We start from the raw sequence: 23183 nt of genomic DNA, 5'->3' as shown, positions 1-23183 counted from the left end.
TTTTGTGTCGACTGGAAATGTTGTCGGCAGGACTGATTACAGCAAAAGAAAAGAAAACAACAGAAGGAGATTTCTGGAGAAATTGTAGTGAGAATGCTTGGTGGTAAACTGGATTTCTGGCTTAAAAAGTGAATAATTCCCATTGTGTATCCTAGGACAGAGAATGTCGTATGTGTACAAGCCCTCTGAGGTAAATTTGTAATTTGTGATTTTGGGCTATACTAAATAAATTGAACATGTATTTCAACAAACATTTAGGTCTGTGGTGTCAATTGGTGAGAATGGGAGCAGGTTAGAAGCTGGGACAAAGACATTTTTGTTCTCAGTTGTCCTGGGAGTCAATGCAGCAGTTCGTTAGAAATCAGTGCCAAATGTGTTAGTTTTTAAGCCTTTTACGGCACTTTTTCAGCAGACCAAGAAACACACTGACCAAAAACAAGCATGTAAATCACATGACATTATGCTGCTCAGCCAAGCAAATATGCATATTCGGGTCAGCAACACGGCTTGAGTGATAGATGGGAGAGACAGGATGAGAAGCAGAATAGTCGGTAAAGTCTGCGAGTGAGAGAAGTTACTTCGCATGGCATTCTCCAAAAAGAGAAACGTGGACAGCGAGACCAGTCTTTAACCAGAATCTTTAGCCAGAGTCTTCTCTGTTCATTCTTCTTAAAGGTAGTTCAAAACTCGTATGTCTCATGTGTTCTGACAATTATTAAAAGCGCAATGTGAAGCTTTTTTGCGAGACAAAGCACAACACAAGAATCTAAGAGCAAACACGATCCTAACACATTTATTCACTGTCCAATAATAATGTAAACAGAGATTAAAGAGGTGAAACAAGTGGTCACAATAACAGTCATAGTCCCTCACACACATTTTATAGGAGAATAATATAATGTTGTGGCTTTTTTGGTTGACATCTCTAGACACCTGAATTAACTGTATTTAAAGCTACAGGGCAAAGACAATAAAGTCCCATTTATTTTAAGATTTTAATTTTTTCAAAACCTTTCAGTAATATTGTTTTTCCATTGTTAAATCCAGTTCTTATTTTAATTGAAATGAAAGCAGAATATTTAATTTTTTATTATATTTATTATTCATCCAGTTAAATTTGAAAACTGATAATAAATATTATGGAGATATTATTTGTTTTCTTTAAGTCAGTTGTTGACTTCATACAGATGTTGAAAGAACTGCTTGGCTACTTCAATACACATGGAACCAAATCATAGCACAAGTTTGACATTTTCTCAAAGTGGCCCTTGTTGAACATTAGTTGAAAACCCCTGTCCTAGATGTTGAAGTTAAAATGATGTATGATAATAAAACATTCTGGGAATCAGTTCAAGATTTTTGAAAGTATGAAAGGTAAGAATACTAAAAGTTGTAAAGTACATGTTTAATTGAGCTGAAAATTAATATTTGTTCAGCTCAATTAAATAATTAAATCAAGTTTTTACAATAACAAATGAGGAATTAATTGAGTGCCAAAAAAGGAAAAGAACGAGGGGGACGCCACTTCAAAAAGAAATCAGCTGGCATAAGTCCTAATACCGCCCCAATAAGCTGAATGAATAAAATTAAACAAAATGGCCATTTAGTCAGTCTAATAGCTACATATAAATATTATAATATTCTCTGAGACTCAGCCACAGTTACCTAGCCTAAGACACAAATCAGAGCTTCAGCAAATTCAAAACACTCACAGCCCAAACAAAGCTGAAATCCCCAGATAGCAGGTTTAATAGTTGTATAGTCCTTGCAATTATCATACAAACGGAAAACTACTAACCACCATTACATTTAGTATAACACATAAATAGGGAAGAATTATTTAAAAAGAGATTGGTTAAAAAGTATGCAGCAGAGGGGATAGTATCCTAACTCTCCTTAGAATGGGTCAAACATCAAGGTATTTCAAACTTTATGCCCACTGCTTTTAGCACAAGCTCACTGTGTCCCCAACCCGAATATGAACTAATTCTGATGACATCAACAGATATTAAGCTCCTCGAGAACCACAGACCAACCATAAAAAGTTATTGTATTTTAGTTGGTAAGATTGAAATTAAAATGCGTACATGACTGTGCAAGACTTCCTTACCACTCTCTTAGATTGGAAGAAGGAAAATATTAAAAAAAACACTTTTGTATGTAGCAATGAGCACCACTAGCCGGTAACCTTGAATATATCTAATATTTTGTCGCAATTTCCAATCATTAAAATATTGTCAAAGTACAAACCTTTCTAAAAAATCAAAAGGTCTTTCACAGAAATGCATTGTTGTCATGATAGATAAGCTTCTAAAAAAACAGCAATTAGACCATTACAGTCAATTTAGGTTAAAGAATTCCAATACTGTGTAACCGTGTTCTAATGTGCAATCAATGTGTATCATAGCCATTATATGAGAGGATGATGTCACTCAATACAACATGTGTGAATTTACGACCAGCAGTAACCTGATATAATGCTTAAATTATACACTTCCACAACAATGCAAGCTTCACACACAGATCTGCACACCAACAGTGTGTCTCACTGGCTAGCAGGTGCAGCCTCCGAGTAGACTGCCAAACAGACAGCCTTTCCAGGACTACGGTACAGTGAGGGAAGCAAGCCAGGAACAGGCACTAGCTATGCTAGCCATGCTAGCATGCTAGCAGGATGCATACACACAATAAATACCTGCCTGCAACGCGTGACAAAACGTGAATCAATCACACATTCTGATCATGAAGGGAGCTACAGATCTCTTCCACGCATATACGCACAAATATGAGCCCAGGCCAGGACACACTCATCCAAATTCATTGTCTCTGGGTGTGGCGTAAAACACAGACAGATTGATGAAAAGACGGATGGATAGAAAGATGGATGGATGAAAGGAAGGAAGGAAGGATGCAGAGGTAGATAGCTCACCGGTTTGCCTTCTTCTTTTCTCTCCACCTCTTTCAGCACGTTATCCAGGCTAAGTGTGCGCGTGTATGTGTGTGTGCGTGCGTGTGTATGTGTGTGTGTGTGTGTGTGTGTGTGTGTGGTGAGCCCCGGTAAAGAGACACACTGCTACATCCCCTCCTCTTCCTCTCTCTGACGCTCCCTCCCTCCTCTCTCCTCCCTAGCCTTTATCTAATAATTCTCTCTCTCTCTCTCTCTCTCTCTCTCTCTCTCTCTCTCTCTCTCTCTCTCTCTCTCTCTCTCTCTCTCTCTCTCTCTCTCTCTCTCTCATTGAGTCGCCTTGCTTTCCTCAAGGCTGTTTGATTCCTTCTCTGTCTGTTTCTCCCGTTTTTTTGTTCTCCTTGATGAAGTCGTCTCACTGTTTTAGAAGGGGGATAGAAAATTAAAATGCAGTTCCTGCCTTGTTTATTAAGAGCTGTTATCTGCATGGTACATGTCCCCCCCCTGCCCACTCTCCTCTCTCTTCCCCCACCCCCCTGTCTTTCACTTTCACACTGTGTCCCCTCGCCTGCCTCTGTGCCTTGTATGATGCAGCAGCACTGTAGGCTCCTCCCCGGAGAGACAGCGGTGCCACACAGCTGAGAGAAAGAGAGGGGGATGCTGGGAAAGTCTGGTGTCATTGGGAGGGGGAAGAGGAGGGTGAGGCTGCGGGTTGATGGACAGTGCTTGGTGATGAAGGGAGTGGGGTGTGGAGGTTCTGACAGGGGATCCAGTGCAAGGCAGGCTTGAAAACCAGGAAAAAAAACAGGATTTGAAAACCCCCACATTCTCTCTCTCCCCACACAGTCGCACGCGCGCACACACATACACTCAGTTTAAAGGTTAGAGTGGAAAGCAAAAAATGTAATAATCTTTATTTCATTTTGGTAACATAATCAACCTTTTTTTTTAAGTAAGAAAATTTGCCATTTTTGATTTGTTGTGTAAATTTAGACTTTCTGAACAAATTTGATGGTGGTTCTTTAGTGCCCCCCAATGCATAGCAGATCTTAGTCGGGATGAAGTTGATCCAATATTTACCAAATTGTATATGCATACTTCTCTCGTATTTAACATCAGCTTCCATGAACTCAGCCAACCATTTTACATTTTGCACATTTCTCCAAGGCGGTAGACAACCTTTGATTCTGAAAAGTGAAGCCAAAGCTGAAGTGTCTTAAAAAAGCATTAATTTTATTGGCCAACAGGGGGTGACTCCTCTCTCTTGATGTATTCCCTCAGTAAACTCGTAAAGGTTTATGTCTCAATCTCTAGTTTCAAGTCTTCTATAATACAGCATGATCTTTATTTAGTAAATAACGGTCTATTTAGAGTCAAATAGACCATAAAGCAGGGTATGCTTGAGGGTGGGGCTACCTTGTGATTGACAGGTTGCTGCCCCTACTAGAGCCATATACTTCCCTATGTCGCTATTTTGCAGCCTAAATAATGTCACTTCTGTTCACTGGTTGCAAAATGGTTGCTGATATGCCAAACTTTAGGCTGCAAAATAGCAATTTATGGGTGATGTCATGACGAAAACTTACAGTCTATGATTTTGAGGGGTGGCTGTAGCTCAGAGGGATGAGTGGTCGTCCCGTTTGTGTCTCTGAGCAAAACACCTAACCCTTTGTTGCTCCCTGGGTGCCTCACAGGACTTAGTCAACGATAGGTTAAATGCAGAGAAGAATTTCCCCAAGGGGATTAATAAAAGTGCATGTTTCTTTTCTTTTTTTTTCTTTCTTCTCATGTATTTTATCGCCACCTGGATTTAACTACTACTGCCTACTGTACATGCCTGTGGGGGGCAGTGTTATGATCTGGGGTTGCTGCAGTTGGTCAGGTCTAGGTTCAGCAACAACCAGGTTCAGCAATGACCAGGTTATTCCATCAATAGATTTTGTCTTCCCTGATGGCATGGGCATATTCCAAGATGACAATGCCAGGATTCATCGGGCTCAAATTGTGAAAGAGTGGTTCACGGAGCATGACACATCATTTTCAAACATGAAGTATGTGAAAATGACCCAGACCTTAACCTTGCGAAAAATGTGCTTTTTCGCAACGATTCGCATCTCTGCATTGACTTTACATGTAATCTACTCGCGCAAATATTTTGCAACGCTTTCGGTGTGAACACACCATAAGGCCACCGTCGGACACTAGAGTGTGGGTTTTATTTTTGGGGGTAACATATCATGTTCAGACACACGGGTATTCGGTCATTTTTCAAAGTAAAATATGTTTCCGACCTAGAAAATCGATCAACATTTTTTTCATTCATTCTTTCTGCACCAAGGGAGCCACGGACCGGTACCGTGCCGTGGTCCGGTGGTTGGGGACCGCTGTTCTAGAGAGCCCTCAGGCGCCACCACTTTGTACTTACACTACAGTCAGGTGCCAGGTACAGGAATGTCTAACCTAGTTTAACATTGGTTGTCACCAAGGGAGATAGTGAAAGCAGAGAGGAGTTTACTCACCATCTTCTCCAGAGCAGGGCATGCCAGGCCGATCAGGGATACTGGGGAAGACTGCAAGAGACAGAAAAGGAAAAGGAAATCTGTTTTCTGCTCCTGTCACACGATATCCAAAATCAAATCCTTAACCCATATGCAATCCACATGATGAACACACTGAATTTGAAAAATTGAAACATTTGGCCATTCCATGAATGCATAAAAAGGGGAATAACTCTATTTTTTTTTTTACTTAAGAAATTGTGCCTTTTCTCTGGATTATAAAATGCTAACTCACCGTGCAGCAGTAGACCGGACCTCTTGGTTCGATTGTAAATACGAAATGCCTCCTCCAGCTCCATCTGAGACGAGATGGTACAAGGGTCCCCTACACATACACACACACACACACACACACACACACACACACACACAATAATATTCATTCCAGAAGACAATTTCCTGTGTCTTGTCAAGCCAGTCAAAGGTTGAGGAGCTGAAGCTTATATTCACCCCAACATGAAGCAGTTGTTCCCAAACACTGGGTCGGGACCCACGGGAGACTTTGTTAGTGTCAAAAGAATTAGAATTTCTATTCATAAAATTTAATCTGATATGAGAGCTGGTCCACTGTTCCACGACTGGGACGGAATCTGCACTGCTCCTCTTGAATCCGAGGTTCGACAAACGGTCGGAGCCTCCTTTCCAGCACCCTGGCATAAGCTTTTCCCGGGAGGATGAGCAGTGTGATGCCACAACAGTTCGAGCACACTCTCCGGTCCCCCTTCTTGAAGATGGGAACCACCACCCCGGTCTGCCAGTCCATGGGCACTGTTCCCGACCCCCATGCGACACTGAAAAGGCGTTTCAGCCAAGACAGCCCAGCAATGTCCAGCGCTTTCAGCGTCTCAGGGCGGATTTCATCCACCCCCGGCGCCTTGCCACCAAGGAGCTCTTTAACTACCTTAGTGACCTCTGCCAGGGATATGGGTGCACCCACCCCAAGGTCTTCAAGCGCTGCCCCCACCCCAGGGGACAGGTTGGCCGGGTTAGGAGTTCCTCAAAGTGTTCTTTCCACCTTCAGACGATGTCCCCAGTCCGAGTCAGCAGTTTCCCTCCCCCGCTGATAACAGCCTGGGGTAGGCCCTGCCTTCCCTTTCTGATCCGTCGGATGGTTTGCCAGTCCTTCTCCATGGCCTACCCGAACTCTTCCCATACCAGAGTTTTAGCATCCACTACCGCCGCAGCTGCAGCCCTCTTGGCCTGCCGGTACCCATTAGCTGCTTTAGGAGACCCCTGGGCCAACCAGGCCCGAAAGGCCTCCTTCTTCAGCTTGACGGCTTCCGTCACTACCGGTGTCCACCACCGGGTTCTCGGGTTACCGCCGCGACAGGCACCGACGACCTTCCGACCACAACTCCTGGCGGCAGCTTCCACAATAGAAGCTTTGAACAAGGTCCACTCGGATTCCATGTCCCCAACCTCCCTCAGGATGCGTGAAAAGTTCTTCCGTAGGTGGGAGTTGAAGACCTTCCGGACAGGATCCTCAGCCAGACGTTCCCAGTTCACCCTCACAAGACGTTTGGGCTTGCCAGGTCTTTCCTGCCGTCTCCCCCGCCATCTGATCCAACTCACCACCAGGTGGTGATCAGTTGACAGCTCTGCTCCTCTCTTCACCCGAGTGTCCAAGACATATGGCCGCAGATCAGATGATACGATTACAAAGTCGATCATTGATCTTTGGCCTAAGGTGTTCTGGTACCAAGTACACTTATGAACCATCTTATGCTCGAACATGGTGTTTGTGATGGCCAAACCGTGGCTAGCACAGAAGTCAAACACCGTTCGGGTTCAGATCGGGCAAGCCATTGCTCCCAATCACCCCCCAACAAGTTTCACTGTCATTACCCACGTGACCGTTGAAGTCTCCCAGGAGAACAATAGAGTCGGCAGGAGGCACCCTCTCCAGGACCCCTCCAACCGACTCCAAGAAGGCCGGATACTTCGAGCTGCTGTTTGGTGCATAAGCACAAACAACAGTCAGAGCCTTACTCCCCGCAACCCGGAGGCGCAGGGATGCGACCCTCTCGCTCACTGGAAAAAACTCCAACATAGCGGCGCTCAGCCGGGGGCTCGTGGGTATCCCCACTCCCGCCCGGCGCCTCTCACCCAGAGCAACTCTAGAAAAGCACAAAGTCCAACACTTCTCCAGGAGCTTGGTTCCAGAGCCCTTTCTGTGCGTGGAGGTGAGCCCAACTATATCTAGCTGGTACCGCTCCACCTCCTGCACCAGCTCAGGCTCTTTCCCCGCTAGCGAGGTGACGTTCCACATCCCTAGAGCTCGTCCATGCTGCCGGCGATTGGCTCGCCCAGGTCTTCTGCCTGGCTTGCCGCCCAGTCTGTACTGCACCCGACCCCAATGATCCTCTCCGCGGGTGGTGAGTCCACGGAGTGGCTGCGGCACCATGTTGTTCCTTCAGGCTGAGCCCGACCGGGCCCCATGGGCGAAAGCCTGGCCACCAGACGCTCGCCGACGAGCTCGCCTCCCGGGTCTCCCGGACGGTTTCCCTTGTCCGGGCGAGGTGACTAAACTCGTAGTGCTGCTCTCCATCAGGATTTTTTGAACCGCTCTTAGTCTGGGTTCCCCCCCGAGACCTGTTTGCCTTGGGAGACCCTACCAGGGGCTGACGTCCCGGACAACATAGCTCCCAGGATCACTGAGCCACTCAAACTCCTCCACCACGTTAAGGTGGCAATTCGCGCAGAAGCATGTGCTTTGTAGACTTGGAGAAGGCTTTCGACCGAGTCCCTCTGGGGATTTTGTGGGGGGTGCTGCGGGAGTATGGGGTGCCGGATCCGTTGGCACGGGCTATTCGGTCTCTGTACGCCTGCAGTAGGAGTTGTGTCCGTATCCTCGGTATTAAGTCAGATACGTTCCCGGTGGGTGTTGGCCTCCGCCAGGGCTGCCCTTTATCACCGGTCCTGTTTGTGATTTTCATGGACAGGATTTCTAGGTGCAGCCGGGGGGTGGAGGAAATGCAGTTCGGGGGCCTTGGGATCGCCTCTCTGCTGTTTGCAGATGATGTGGTCCTGTTTGCTTCCTCGGACCGTGACCTCCAGCATTCGCTGGGGCGTTTTGCAGCCGAGTGTGAAGCGGCAGGGATGAGAGTCAGCGCCTCCAAATCCGAGGCCATGGTTCTCTGCCGGAAACCGGTGGATTGCTACCTCCAGGTGGGGACAACATGCCTCGCCCAAGCGTAGGAGTTCAAGTACCTTGGGGTCTCGTTCACGAGTGAGGGTAAGGTGGAGCGGGAGATCGACAGGCGGATCGGTGCGCTGCAGCAGTAAAACAGATGCTGTACCGGTGCGTCTTGGTGAAGAGGGAGCTGAGTCGGAAGGCGAAGCTCTCAATTTACTGGTCGGTCTACGTTCCAACCCTCACCTATGGTCACGAACTCTGGGTCGTGACCGAAAGAACGAGGTAGCGGATACAAGCGGCCAAAATGAGCTTCCTCCGTAGGGTGGCCGGGCTCAGCCTTAGCCTTAGAGATAGGGTAAGGAGCTCGGACATCAGGAGGGAGCTTGGAGTCGAGCCGCTACTCCTTCGTATCGAAAGGAGTCAGCTGAGGTGGTTCGGGCATCTCATCCGGATGCCTCCTGGACGCCTTCCATTAGAGGTTTTCCAGGCACGTCCAACTGGGAAGAGGCCCCGGGGAAGACCCAGGACACGCTGGAGGGATTATATTTTCCGGCTGGCCTGGGAACGCCTCGGGGTCCCCCAGAATGAGTTGGAAAATGTTGCGGGTGAGAGGGTATTCAATTAAAGTTCAACTAGGTCCAGGTCTAGGGAATATCTTAATCAAAAGTCTGGAACATCACAGTAATGCCTTATAGTGCATTCACCCCGAACGCGTCAAATATTTTCTGGACGCGCGTCGACATTTTTCTCGACACGCATCAGGAAAAAGTGTGTGTTCACACCAAAAGCAGCATGACTAATCACGGCGCCTCAACGGGAGCTAGGCTTCTCTCGGGGAAAAGAGCAATCTTTTCCGTTATAGACTATAGATGAAATAACCAGTGGATCTGCTTTATACTTGTTGTGGATGTCACAAAAACATCGGAACATCAAACTCCATCGTGTCTGGGTTCATAATATTATCCGTAGTCCCAGAACAGCGCCTGAATGAAGCCGCTATCAGCTCCTTCCGGCGGAACAGCAGCAGTTTGATTCAGCACCGGCAAGACGTCGGTGACGAGCGGAACATGTCAACGCTGATTGGCTGACGCAACTATAACTCACACGTTTTTGCTGCCGGAGTTGGGAAATTTCAACTCGCGCATCAACCCGAGTTCGCCCCGCGGCCGACGAGCTGTCGTGCTGCCGCAACGCGTCTGTCGCGCTGCCGCAACGCGTCTGTTGCCCTGCCGGCTGGAAAATACGCGTCTACGCAGCTTCTACGTAGCTGTGCATTGAGTTCCCATGAAATCTCGACGCGCGTCGAAATCTTGACGCATTCGGTGTGAACACACCATAACTTGCGCTATGATTTAGTGCCATAATTATAGTAGTTTAACAGTTATATTAATGTATATTACATTAACATTAAAAAAAACATTACAGACAAGCTTTTGAATAATATATATTGACTTTATATCATAGGTTCATTCTTCCAATGAACGGTTCCATTCTTGGTTGAAAACTCTAGTTTTATTATCCACTTTTCTCTTCTTGGAGAACGCCATGTGAAAAAACTTCTCTGACTCTCATACTATTGCGACTGTTCGGCCTCTTGTCTTGTCCCTCCCGTCTGTTAACTCAAGCCGCAAAGTTTATTGGACTACACATATTTGATTGGCTGAGTAGCATCACGTGAAGTAATTTGCAACGTATGTAATGGGGGTCCTGATACAACGGTGTCCGGATCAGGATCGAGGCCCGCTTATTAATGACCCCTGGTTTATATGGTCTCATGTATAAAGTATTTAACATGAGTATTTTTTTCAATAACACATGCATAAAACAAAGTTCTGATTCTCTTCTCGTGATTTATAGATGTTGTGAATTTGGTCATGATGGTTTGTTATTTTTAAAAGGTTTCTCACTTAAAAGGACTTTCCTACTTGTATCACGCATTGTAGATCTGAAAGCTACTTTTTTTTAAAAATCTCAAACGCTTTAGACGAGCAGGACCAGATCTTTCTAATGGATACCTTTTAAGGCACACCCACCTTCATCATCGATCCACTTGAGTGTGATGGGCTGCTGCTTGGCAACGCTGCACATCTTTCTCACATCCTCGTGCAACTCCGCAAAAGTTACCGTGGCTGCCAAGTCTGCGATCAACATGTCCCTGGAAGCACAAAGAAAATGTCAAGGTTGAGTAACTTTGTGGAAGTGGACCAGAGATCCAAGAGATCTGTAAGGAGGTTCCAAGAGTAAATTAGGGAACCACTCACTATTATTGAATTAAAAGTACATTCATCTCATCTGAAAAAGAAAAAAAAAAAAATCACACTACACAGAACATGCAAACAGGTTTGACAGAGTGAAGGATAGAAGAAGATGTTGGTTGGGTTTGTTAGCAGATTTAATGACTTGCTGATCAAAGCTGTTAAATGTGTTGGCTCATGTCCGTCTCATCTGTTTACTAATGTGTTGAATGGTGCGATTTATTTTTTAGCTTAAAACGGTCCAGACCAGAAAACAACTGTTACACTGATTAGATGTGATCAGCAGCCGCAGTCATCAGAAACCGACGTCGCTTTACGTAGCACTTCAGAGGAAAGGACGTCTCATGTCTCTTAAAACATATTTCCTCGTTTCCTCTCTCCTGGCATAGTCCTGGCGAATTATACTCTTGCAACTACAACTGTGGCTGGCCACGCAGTTGGATTGACGGACTCGTTTTGGTTTATAGTTCCCGTGTGATTTTCATACGCCAGAACAGTAGGTGATGCAACGACCGTAGAGTCGACCTGCACACCGACGTTCACCGATATCTCCCTCCAGGAATTCACCGCCATCTGCGTGTGCTTATACTCCGTCAAAGACGGGTTATATAAATGCTCATGTTTGTGGACCTCTTCAGCCAAACGTTTTTCAACGGGATCCATTGTTCGTGTTTCTGCTATGGCTTTTAAAAACAGCCGTATTATGCTATGAAACCGGAAATGCGAGACTCAGAAAGGATGTGGTTAGCAGACCAATCACAGCATTGCGGGCCGCGAACGGCTCACGTAGCTTTGACGGATAGTCAGAAATTTTGGGTGACGCACGCAAGCACGCAAAATGGCTGATTTGACCACGCAAGGGGGTCCAATGCATGTCTTGCGTGCTTGCGTCTCTGCGTAAAACCTGAGTATAAATCAGCTTTCAGGATGCACTCAGTCAGAAAACCTTTTCATGCGGGAGGTCGCGATGATGCAATAATGATCGGTGCAAACACTATGTTTAAAGACGAGAAGAATGGTCCCGATGCCATCGCCACTCTCTCCGATGTCCAACTGGGGACAGGTACGATTACTGGAAGACTCCATCCGAAAACTTGACAGAGCAACTGGATCGGGATCTGGCTGAGGGACCTTCATCATCTCTTTGTATTAAATATTTTTATTATAACTGATTGTTTCCGGTACTTCTTTCCTCTCGACCTTATGGGATTTTTGGACACATTCTTTAAAACATATTAACAGAAATAAATGTTGCATCTTTTAATATATCTGTGTTTTCTACTATCCTTGTTGTGGAAATTATTGTTAATAATTATTGTGAGGTATAATTAACATTGATATGTGATCAGACAGTTCACATACAGTATATCATTATTATTATTATTAAAAGGTGATCTGTGCAACTTTGTTATTCAGGAAGTTATCAAACAAATAGCCCATTGTATTATTTTGTAATCTTAAAGTAGCTCTCTGTTTCAAAAAGGTTGGTGACCCCTGACGTACAGTATATTATTATTATTATTATTATTATTATTAAAAGGTGATCTGTGCAACTTTGTTATTCAGGAAGTTATCAAACAAATAGCCCTTGGTAATATTTTTCATTCTTAAAGTAGCTCTCTGTTTCAAAAAGGTTGGTGACCCCGGTTTTGGAGGAACATGTGACTATTGCCCTGTCGCACTCACCCCAATTCTGATGAAGTGCCTTGGAAAAACAGTTTTTTCAGCACCTTACAAAACAACATACCAGCCAGCCTGGACCCTCAGGACTTTACATACAGAGTTAAGAGATCCACAGGAGGATGCTATCTCCACTGCTCTCCACTTAGCCCTCCCTCACCTGGAAAATAACACCATCTACATCAGAATTGTGTTTGTTGATCTCTGCTCAACCTCCAACACAAACTCCCTCATGAACCCGATTGATAAACTTAGCATTGTTTTTGTACCTGGTTAGTAGATTTCCTCACAAACAGACCCCAGCACCTCCTCCACCCAAATGTTAAACACCGGAGCCCCCCAGGGCTGTGTGCTAGGCCCCTTCCTGTTCACGCTGTAAACCCACAACTCCTCCCCCAAATATGAAGAGACCTCTGTGGTGAAGTTTTTCAGGTGACACCAAACCACAGACGGGATTACAACAATGAGACTTCATAGACAGAGGAAATCAACAACCTTCAGAGTGGACCTCAGAGAACGACCTGCTGCTCAAAGTCTGTAAAACCAAGGAGCTGATTGTTGATTTTATTTTTTTTAAAAAGGAGGTGCAGCTTGGGTTGCAAAGGGGCGGAAAGTTTACGGTAAATTTCCGGAAAGTTTCCAGAGGGAATTTTGGCTCGGGAATTTGGGGAATTTTGAAAAAAAGAAATGTGCCTAAATTTTTTGCAAAAGCATATAACAGGGAAGTTAAATGTAGTTGAGAACAAGACTATGCGCGCCGAGCTCAGCTGGACCCTGAATGCAGCTGATTGGGAACATCGTCTGCAGAAACATAAACGTAAACATAAAACATTCTGTTGTTTTTGACGTTTTTGTCATCAGTGTTACGTCTGAACGTTTCAGCCCGATGCCTGGCAAGTGTGAGAGCGCCGAGTTGCGTGGAGGCCAAGAGTGGTATTGCAGACAGATAGAGATTTAAATTCTAGCTGCAACATATTGAAAAAAATAACTGAACTAGTTCATTTTTGAAACTGTGGACTTCGTTCAACATTTTGAATTATGGACTATGAACTGAACTAGTTCATGTAGAAAGTGAACTTTCCCAACACTGTCATTAGCATATTGATTACTTGGTAAACTGAAGCCATGTTCATTTAATACCAAGTTTATTTGTATACAGTAGACTTTTTACAGCAGTGAGAGTAGGAAGTATGTATGTCCACACAAAAGTACACCATCACCTCCATTATTCACAGCTTTTGGAATGTCAAAAAAGTCATTTTTTAAAATTGTATTATAAATGTTTGCATACATGTCTGCTTATGACAAGGTAAATACAGTTGAATTACCCCAAAATTTCCAGTTAATTCCTGTTAATTCCCGTTTATTCTTGTTTATTCCCGTTAATTCCCGTTATTTCCAGTGGAAAGTTTCCAACTTTGAATATTCCCGGAATTTTGCAACCCTAGGTGCAGCAATTTAACAGCTTTAAGTTCCTGAAAATCAGCATCACAAACAACCTGACGTGGTCCTCACATCTCGTACCCCATGAAGAAAGCTCATAAACGGGTGTATTTCTGAAGGTAACTTAAGAAAGCTAAATCCTCAACCCAAGTTCTCATTTGTTTTTACAGAGCAGCAATATAAAGAAAAGAATGAAAAAGAAACATGCACTTTATTTATCCCCGAGGAAACTATTCTCTGCATTTAACCCATCCTTGATTGAGGAGCAATGGGACTGGGGATTGAACAGGCTACCTTTTAGTAACTGGACAACCACTCATCCCCCTGAGCTACAGCTACCCCCTTGAATTACAGCTGCCCCCTCAATAGGATGCTGATTACAAATTTTGTTGTATACGGCCGGTGATGTTGGCGATGAAAGGTGCCCGCAAAGAGCTCAAAGGATATTAAAAAAATAAACCCACCTAGCTACAACCTGTTCACCCTGCTGCTATCTGGCAAGAGATACAGAAATATCAACTGCCAAACCACCAGACTTCAGAGCAGCTTCTTCTTGTGACTCAACTCGTCCTCCACCATATGAGGATAAGCGGTTTGGATAATGGATGGATATATATATATATATATATATATATATATATATATATATATATATATATATATATATATATATATATATATATATATATGTGTATATATGTGTATATATATGTATATATATATATATATATGTATATATAAATGGGACAAACAAATAGAACACTGTCGAACAATGGCCATGAATAACCTTGTAAACAATGAATGACTTGTATATATAAGAGTGTGCATGTTCAGTTTCAACACCAACCCTCCCTACTATAGCTGCTATAGTGGCAGTATTTATTCACGCAGCTGCTGAAAATCAGGGTTTTGAATGGGGAGTGGGCCAAAAATACAACCAGATACATGTGTGTTTTGTACTGTGAACAAATATCACCACCTAAAACATGTGCAGGAGCTACAGTGACTGGGCCTACGTAAATGTGTCTGACAGGAGTGTTTATGGCGAGTGTTAGTTGGACTGTGACAAAGTGGAGCAAAGACCGCTTGCTTCCCGGCAGACATTGGTTTACACAGTCAAAAGCCACACAAGCACGCACGCACGCTTTACACCGTCAAAACCCATGCACAGGTCTAATTCTTCCTCTATTAGCTTTCTGTTAGCATCTCTTGTGGTATTGGGTCTGTAAGAGCCAAATGAGAGCACATTGTTACTCGGTATGTACACTGGTGGTGCTGTTCTGTTCCACTATATAAGTAATTAGAACTGGATTGACGTAAGGTGTCAGACAGGGCGCAGGTTTTTGACCGCTTCAACAACACTGCACTGGCTCAAGCAGCATTATATTAGTGGTGGGCATAAATGGACTTTATCGTGTTGTACACCCACAAAATTACAATAAATGCATGTATACCGAACCACCAGTCCGTAGATCTTTCTACCAAGTAAGGGAATGTGACGTGATCGAGGTAGAACAGCGCGTTAGTCTAACCAAACCGGATGGAGCGGCACCTCAGTAACCCAGCAGGAGGACGGGCTCTTTTAACACTAGTCAAAACTCCGTCCCAGAGGGAACTTTGTTGGAAACTTCACTACGTTGGGGACATAACGGAAGGGAATCCAGGACGGGGAGAGCAGTCGGAGGCATCGTTTGGGGGAAAAGTCAGTCAGAGACTATTTGGACTTAAGGTTTAGAGTAAACTTAACGTGTTCCGTGAAGCACATAACGTGGTTGGGGCCGTTCGTGCCAGAGAGAGGGCCGGCTGGTGATGTAGATGGGCTGGCCCCAACCCCGTCTGCCTACCGGGGATTTCCCCGGTATCACCTAGGGCCAGTCCGCCCCTGGGAGCAACGCACGGTGCCCCATGCAATGAGGTATATGTAGCGCTGCACTATTTGTGAACATTCTGATTCTGATTTACGTTGTGTGCACACATAGTGGGACAATTATCCCAAGGCATTGGCTGCCAAAGCGGGTTGATAGAGACTAGAGACTTTTTTGTGTTTGTTGACAATTTATTATGGATGGGTGTGACGCGGTACTGGACAATGTTCGTGATAATCGTGTGCAAGCTCATAAACCCAGTGTAATGGGCAGTGTTAAAACAGAAATGCAAAAACGGGTCGTTAAGTTCACCACAAAAGCGCTTGCCAATAAATTAGAAACATTGCAAAATGGCAGAAAAACAAGGTTAATTAAAGCAACTGTTAAAAGGAAGATAAAATGGTTTATGAGGGTGATCAAAACCAGGTACAAGGCGTTCTTAGATAGTTAATTGAGGTATGTGCGGAAGCAGAGGGCATGCGTAACTGTCTGTTGGGGCAACTACCATGGAAGGAAAGAAAAAAACATGAAACGGGGTTTAAAGCAAAAATGATGTTCAATGATGAATGTGTTGCCAATTCAAACAGGTGGGTTTCATTCAATGCAGAAAATGTGTGTGAAAATGGGGAGGATTGGATAAATCCGGGGGGACAGTGTATCAAATGTAGCTGGTAACCACGCTATAGGAATAGCAAAAGTGGTAAATTCAGTTCCACCTCATCCGCGAAGATAAAGACAGAGGCAAATAGAGCTGCACTGCTGCAAGCTTTAAAGGAAAGCCATGCTTTGGAGGAGCAGGAACAACAGCTGAGGAGGCATGAAAAACAGCTGAGGAGGAAAAGAGAGCAGCTTAATTTGGACACTGAGCTAGCTGCTTCCACCGCTATGTTGGCAGTATTTCAGGCCTCAGATCGGAAAAGTTATTCGCAAGAACCGTCAGATGGCATGGCTTCCTATTTCGAATGGGAAAAAAAGGAAAAAAAAATTATCAATGTCTTAAATCCTAAGGCAAAGGAGTACAAGCCACAAGGAAAAGAAAGGAAGCAAGCCGACATGACAAATTGGCAGTTGCCACGTGAGGAACTTCTGTCAACGGATGTGCGACCAAAGGAGACGCAGCAATGGTACAAACCTCCTTCACAACTGCAATGCAGTCCCAATGAACAACAGCAGGAAAACAATATATTGGAAACATATCCCTATTTGAAGGGGATCCTCTACAGTACAAATCATGTATTAAAGCCTTTGAACAAGGAGTTGAGGAAAAGGCAAAAAGAGCCCTGAGTCTCCTGGCAAGCAATATAATCCAAAAATAATAAAGCGCTTTAAGCCTATGCCTTGTTCCTGCGCGGTTGCTGCAATGTTATGGAGGAGCTCCAGGGCATGCAGGAACTAGATGTCTGTCAACATGAGAGCCATTATGTTGAAGTTGCCATTCAGAATGAGGGAGCCATGGCGGACCAGAGCTCATGGGATAATGAAAACCACCAACCACAGAGCTCACTTCACAGATCTGGTCACATTCATTGAGCGTCGCGTTGGAGTTCTTTTTGACCCTTTGTTTGGTGACATACAAGACATGTCAACCGGTGTTGCTGGTACTAGGTTCAAACCTCCGCAGTCCAGCAACAGAGTGAGGGGAAACATTGTTGCTACCACAGTGACCTCTGTGGACTGGCTGGGGGAAGCGAGGAAACAAACGTTAAATCAAGGAAAGACTGAGAAATCTGCATGCCTTTGCTGTGCTCAAAATCACTCATTGGAAGAGTTTAAACAGTTAAATAGAAGGACCCACGAGGAAAAACTACACTTGCTGAAGGAACAGGGAGTTTGTTTTGCATGCTTATGTGTTGGTCACATGAGCCGAGGTTACAAAAGGTGCTTGTCTTGCAAAGTTTGTGGTAAAACTCATCCTACTGTGCTTCATATCAAAAGGCAAATTGATATGAAGCACATATACATTTTATGTGGTACTTTTATGTATTTAAAACCTAAAACGAGTCGGTGCCGACCCCAACACAGGTTAAAAGTGCAGATGGCAATTTGAGTTATTTTCAACCATGATTTTACATTTAGTCAATACTGCACCAACCTAAATCTGATGCTTATGCAACATTTTGATATAATTAAACCATGCTTCCTCTGTCCTCTTTTTAATTTGTTATATTACAAATTCTCTTTACTCAGTTTTTTGTTGTTGTTTTAAACCAAACCTATTGAAAGCCTAATGCATAGGAAAGAATATCTGTGTGATAAGCGCTACACCATGGCTGACCTTGCACTGTTTGCTCTCAAAACTTTGTTCCCTCTAACCGAAATGTAATGTAATCTGGCACCCTCCAACTGCCTCCTGACCTGCCACTACCAGGGGCTGGGCACTGAGGACTTCAGCCACACATCCTGGTTGCTGATGAAGCCTTCCCATTGAGGAAAAATGTCATGAGGCCATTCCCCGGCCGGATCCTTCCAAGGGAGCGCCGGATATTCAACTACCGTCTCTCCCGAGCTCGGCTGGTTGTGGAGAATGCCTTTGGGCTCCTTGCTTCTCAGTGGAGGATGTACAGGCGTGCCATCGAGCTCCAACCGAAAGTTGCGGAGAAGTGGGTGAAGGCAACATGTGTCCTGCACAACTTCCTGCGGAGGACAGCCCAAACTCCAGTCAACGTACCGGTTGGAGAGGTTGCACTGCCAGAGCTGGGAAGGATTGCGGCCAATAACTCAGCGAGAGAGGCCATCAGGGTGAGGGAGGCCTTCACATCGTTCTTCTCGGCTGAAGGCACCGTCCCATGGCAAGACACCGTGTGATCCCCGAGCACATCCAAAACAGCTCTTTTACTCTTTTAAGAGCCAACCAACGGACACCACACATCATTACTAAAGAAACTTTCCTTTGTTGGTTTTCTTGTAAATGAAATAAAGAACATGGAATAAGTAACATTAAATAAATGTAAACATTAATTTTAACACAATTATAATAACAATATTCACATATTAATATATATATATACAATAATATATATATATATATATTATATATATAATAACCTTTTATATTATAATATATATACAATAAGAACTAGAAAGAGCATTTCCTGCAGAAAATGCGTTGGAATGCAAAAAGCTGAAGCTTATAGCTGAAATATTTGAAAGAAATAGCTGAATCTAGCTGAACATAGTGGAATATAGCTTAAATTAGCTAAATATAGCTAAATATATTTGAAAATGAAAGAATAGCTGAATATATTAATATAGCTGAAAATAGCAGAATAGATGAATATATAAATAAATAGCAAATCATTACTGAAAATATAGAAAAGGCAAAATACCTGCTGAAAAATGTTACAGTTCAAAATCATTTGATTGAACTGTTGAAAATCCTTGTCGTTTAAATGTATAATTGGAAAAGTTGAAAGGAAAACTGCATCATCTAAATCAGGGGTGTCAAACATACGACCCAGCCCGCCACGATGTCCAGTCCAACAGAAGATTTTTTATTTATTTTTTTAAATTAAAGTCCGCCATTGGTGGGGTTTGAACCACTGATCTTTTGCTTCTAAGACAGAATTGCAAACCATTGATCCACAGGCACAGTTGGTGAGATACCTGATATTATTAAGTGGCAGAGTGTCTACAAAACAATCTGTTAAACCTCAGAATGTGAACGTCAGTGACGCTGTTAATCCTGAGGTCTGTAACCAAAGTGACCCGCACACACACACGAACGTGCACGCGACCATAATAATGCATTAGTGCGGCCGTTAAGGCGCGAGCGCACCCGTTCGCGAGCGTTTACGCGCGCGGCCGTTTCACGTTAGTGGGCGTTCACGTTAGTGGGCGTTCACGTGTGCTGCCGTTCACGTGCGCGACCGTTCACGCACGTGCGCACCCGTTTGCGGGTGCGGCCGTTTACGTGCCTGCAGCCTGCAGATGCACAGACCAAAAGGCTGCTGCTGGGGACGGACTTGCTCTCACATTCAGTCGGACTTCAACACGTGTGAATCTGTTGGATTCCTATCGACGGCAGTTTACGGCAGAAGACAAGATTTCCCACGTTTTGAGCTATAAATTATGCCCAAAGAGTAAACGGTTTGGAGTAGAGAGCAAGTTTAAAATATCTGTATCGCCAGGTCCTCTCGCTCTGAGTATGACGTCACCCGCTCTGAGCTGCGCAATTCACACTAATGAGAAAGGCAGAAAATGTGCGGAAAAAACATAAAACGCAGAGTTAAAACACTATAAAAGATATCAAAAAAGCTGAGTAATACAGTAATAGCTAAACGTTTTGTCAACATTTTAAAGGTGAAATGGTGTCTCTAGCTCAAGGCATGACAGAGCCTTTACCTTTTGAAGTTGAAGAGTTGAAAGCGGATTTGAAGATGTTCTTCATTGGAAACCATTCATTTTTATTTTGATGAAAAACTGAATAATTTTAAAATTTGAGAAAATATGAAAAATTTAAAAGCGTAGATTAATAGCTGAAGGTTTTGTCAACATTTGAAATTTTAAATATTGTCTCAAGCTCAATGTATGAAGAACCAACGTTTGAAGTCAATGATGATTTGAAGATTTCCCAATTGGGTCCCATTATAAAAAATAAAAAAAATCATAAAAAGCTTAATAATTTGGAAATTTGAAAAGTCAGAAATATGAAAAGTCATAGCCATAGCTGAATATTTGAATAATTGGACTTTTTTCTGTAGCTGAAAATATGAAGGAGTAGTTAGGGTCCAAAATACGGATGGAAGAAATGGAAGAAACAGTTTAATGAAGATTTGAAGAACATTAGTTGGAATGCTTCCAGCATTCCAACTAATAAGAACATGAAGTTGGCTTGCAGCATGGGGTCTATGACCCTATGCGGCTGAAGCCACACTTAATTATTCGTTAAAACATTGAGTGGTTACTTCTGGAATATCATCTCTTGTTCTCTGAGTTCTGTCTGTGTGTGTGTGTGTGTGTGTGTGTGTGTGTGTGTCTGTGCATGAGTGTGCATGTGTGTGAGTTTGTGTGCATGTCTGTGTGTGTGTGTATGTTTGCATGTCTGTGAGTGTGTGTGTGTTTGTGCAGGTGTGTGAGTGTGTGTGTCTGCATGTGTGTGAGTGTGTGTGCATGTTTGTGAGTGTGTGTGTCTGTGAGTGTGCATGTCTGAGTGTAGAGAACAAGTTCTGACAAATCCTGTTAAGTTTTCTGATTTGTATTTGTTTTTTATAAATTCTTTATTGTTAAGATTTGTTACTCGATTTGTACTGTTAGTTCTGTTTTTGTAATAAAAGGTTGCAAATTAATGGTTTAAAATTATTTATTTTTTTATCCGATTAATCGAAAAAATAATCGACCGATTAATCGATTATTAAAATAATCGTTAGTTGCAGCCCTACTGTATCCCACGCTTGACGTTGCAAGCCCCCCCCCCCCCCCTCCCCTCCACCCTCCCGCACATGAATCATTCTTGGGGCCCATGGGGCCCAGACCAGCAACCTCGTTACCACTCAACTTAAAAGGACTAACCGCCAGACGATAGCACAATATATTGCCATCAAAGCGTATATATCATATTCTCATTATTGTGCCCAAGTTAGTTTGACATTGGTCATGTCAAAAAATGTCAGACTGCAGCGTCACTCTGACTGACTGACTGACCTAGCATGATCTTAGGAGCGAACCTTCACACCACCGGATACTTTACCGTTCCCTTATTGTGACATAACGTAATGTTACTTACCCGCAGTAGTGTGCTTTAACTTTCACAAACTCCGACTCCAAGTCCATTATGGATCCGTTTGACGCCAGCATATGCATTGCACAGTTTGGTGTAACGTTTCAACTAGCCCAACATCAACATTAACTGGTCCCAATCGGTCCGAGCTGTACCACCCGGTCACGTCGGCAGATACAAGCTGTCCGTTGCATAACACAACAAGGAGTAACGTTCTGTCCGCAACTCTCGAAAGCAAACTTCTCGAACTACTGGGAAGTTTATTTTGTTAAGTCAATGATAGCGGTCTCTCCGGAGGAGGAGTCGTCAAAGTGGCTGGTTTAACATCGGCATTTCCGGTTTAGTATTTCAAAAATAAAACGCATCCCTGAATTGGGATACGAGATAAGAGCAGCGATTTTATTTTGTGAAATTGAAACTCAGGATGCGTTAGAGAAAAGTTTGGCTGACTTGATGTTTTATTGCTCACTATGGTTACCGGAATCCAAATTCACCTGTCCCTCTGTTTCTGACGGGTATTGTCATTAAAACCTTCTATAAGCATTCATGTTAGGTGCTGTAGACGGTGTAAGGTAGTTCAGCGTGACTGTAATCGACTTCTTGTAGGTTGCATAGTGCTATTGGCCTCTCTTCTCCTCGTCGAGGTGATCTGTCCGCCTAACCTCTTTTTAGTATATGTACTTTTATTATAACGTCCTTGTCATATTACAGCGTTAGAGGGAGTCTCTTTTCATTCCCTGGACTGATTAAATGATAACGTCAACATGATTTTGTAAATGTCTTTTAACACGATGTTGTATTTTGTATGTTTTTATAAACGCAAGAAAGGTAGTCTTTTCTCTCAAGAAGACCCACAAAGGACAAGTCAAACAAATTAACATACAGGAATGAATTCAAGGTAGTTAAGGTCTCTACTACAGTGTTGCAGTTGTCCTGCGCCACCTGCTGGTTGAATAATAAACAGATAGACATTGGTGAGGGATTAACCACCAGACAACCTATTCTCTTGGTGATGGTAGAATGATTTAGTTTATTGGATGACAATTGGTTTGGAATGATTATCAATTTAACCAACTTCAAATCTCCATTAATCTTCATTATTCATCTTTCTTTTAGGCACTAAAACATTTCAAAAATAAAACACATACCTCAATTGGGTTACGACATAAGAGCAGCGATTTTATTTTGTGAGATTGGAACTGAGGATGCGTTAGAGAAAAGTTTGGCTGACTTAACATGTTTTATTGCTCACTATGGTTACCGGAATCCAAATTCACCTGTCCCTCTGTTTCTGACGGGTATGAGCAAGCTATTGTTTTCTAACTGGCAGCTCTTCTGCTGCCAGAACCACCTCCTCCACGCTTCTTCGGTTGCGTCATAGATGGGGATGAGAGAGATAGATATATAAAAACTGAGTTTAGAAAATACAAAGTCCAAGTAGGTCATTCCGAGCCTCTTTTTCCTTTTTACATAGAGAAAAAGAAGTGTTTAAAAAAAAAAAAACTTCTAGTTCGTCATCCTCAGGTCAAATCTAATACTTTTAAAGTACTGTAAACCCTTGTGATAAGAGACATGACCGAGTACTTTTTTTTTTAAATATCGTTATATTTTAATAATTATGTAAG

The 23183-nt window shown here is 43.4% G+C and overlaps 1 protein-coding gene across 1 annotated transcript in view; it reads right to left on the bottom strand.

The window, feature by feature from the left end:
- prkcz (protein kinase C, zeta) overlaps window positions 1-21878 on the bottom strand; it is a 150769-nt gene extending 128891 nt beyond the window's left edge. Inside the window, exons 1-4 of the mRNA XM_068596888.1 lie at window positions 21565-21878; window positions 10633-10754; window positions 5699-5788; window positions 5425-5475 (exon numbers count right to left, since the gene is read on the bottom strand). Of these exons, the coding sequence (XP_068452989.1) occupies window positions 5425-5475; window positions 5699-5788; window positions 10633-10754; window positions 21565-21641 (340 nt within the window). The 5' untranslated portion in view covers window positions 21642-21878. The remainder of the gene's footprint in view (window positions 1-5424; window positions 5476-5698; window positions 5789-10632; window positions 10755-21564) is intronic.
- Between the last annotated feature and the right edge of the window lie 1305 nt (window positions 21879-23183).

This window comes from Clinocottus analis, unplaced genomic scaffold (genome assembly GCF_023055335.1).
Source record: "Clinocottus analis isolate CAN_PGR_092001 unplaced genomic scaffold, fCliAna1.0.p SCAF_4, whole genome shotgun sequence".
Lineage (NCBI taxonomy): Eukaryota > Metazoa > Chordata > Actinopteri > Perciformes > Cottidae > Clinocottus > Clinocottus analis.
The sequence above is the reverse complement of the archived record's forward strand: the minus strand, read 5'-3'. Positions and strand labels throughout refer to the sequence as shown.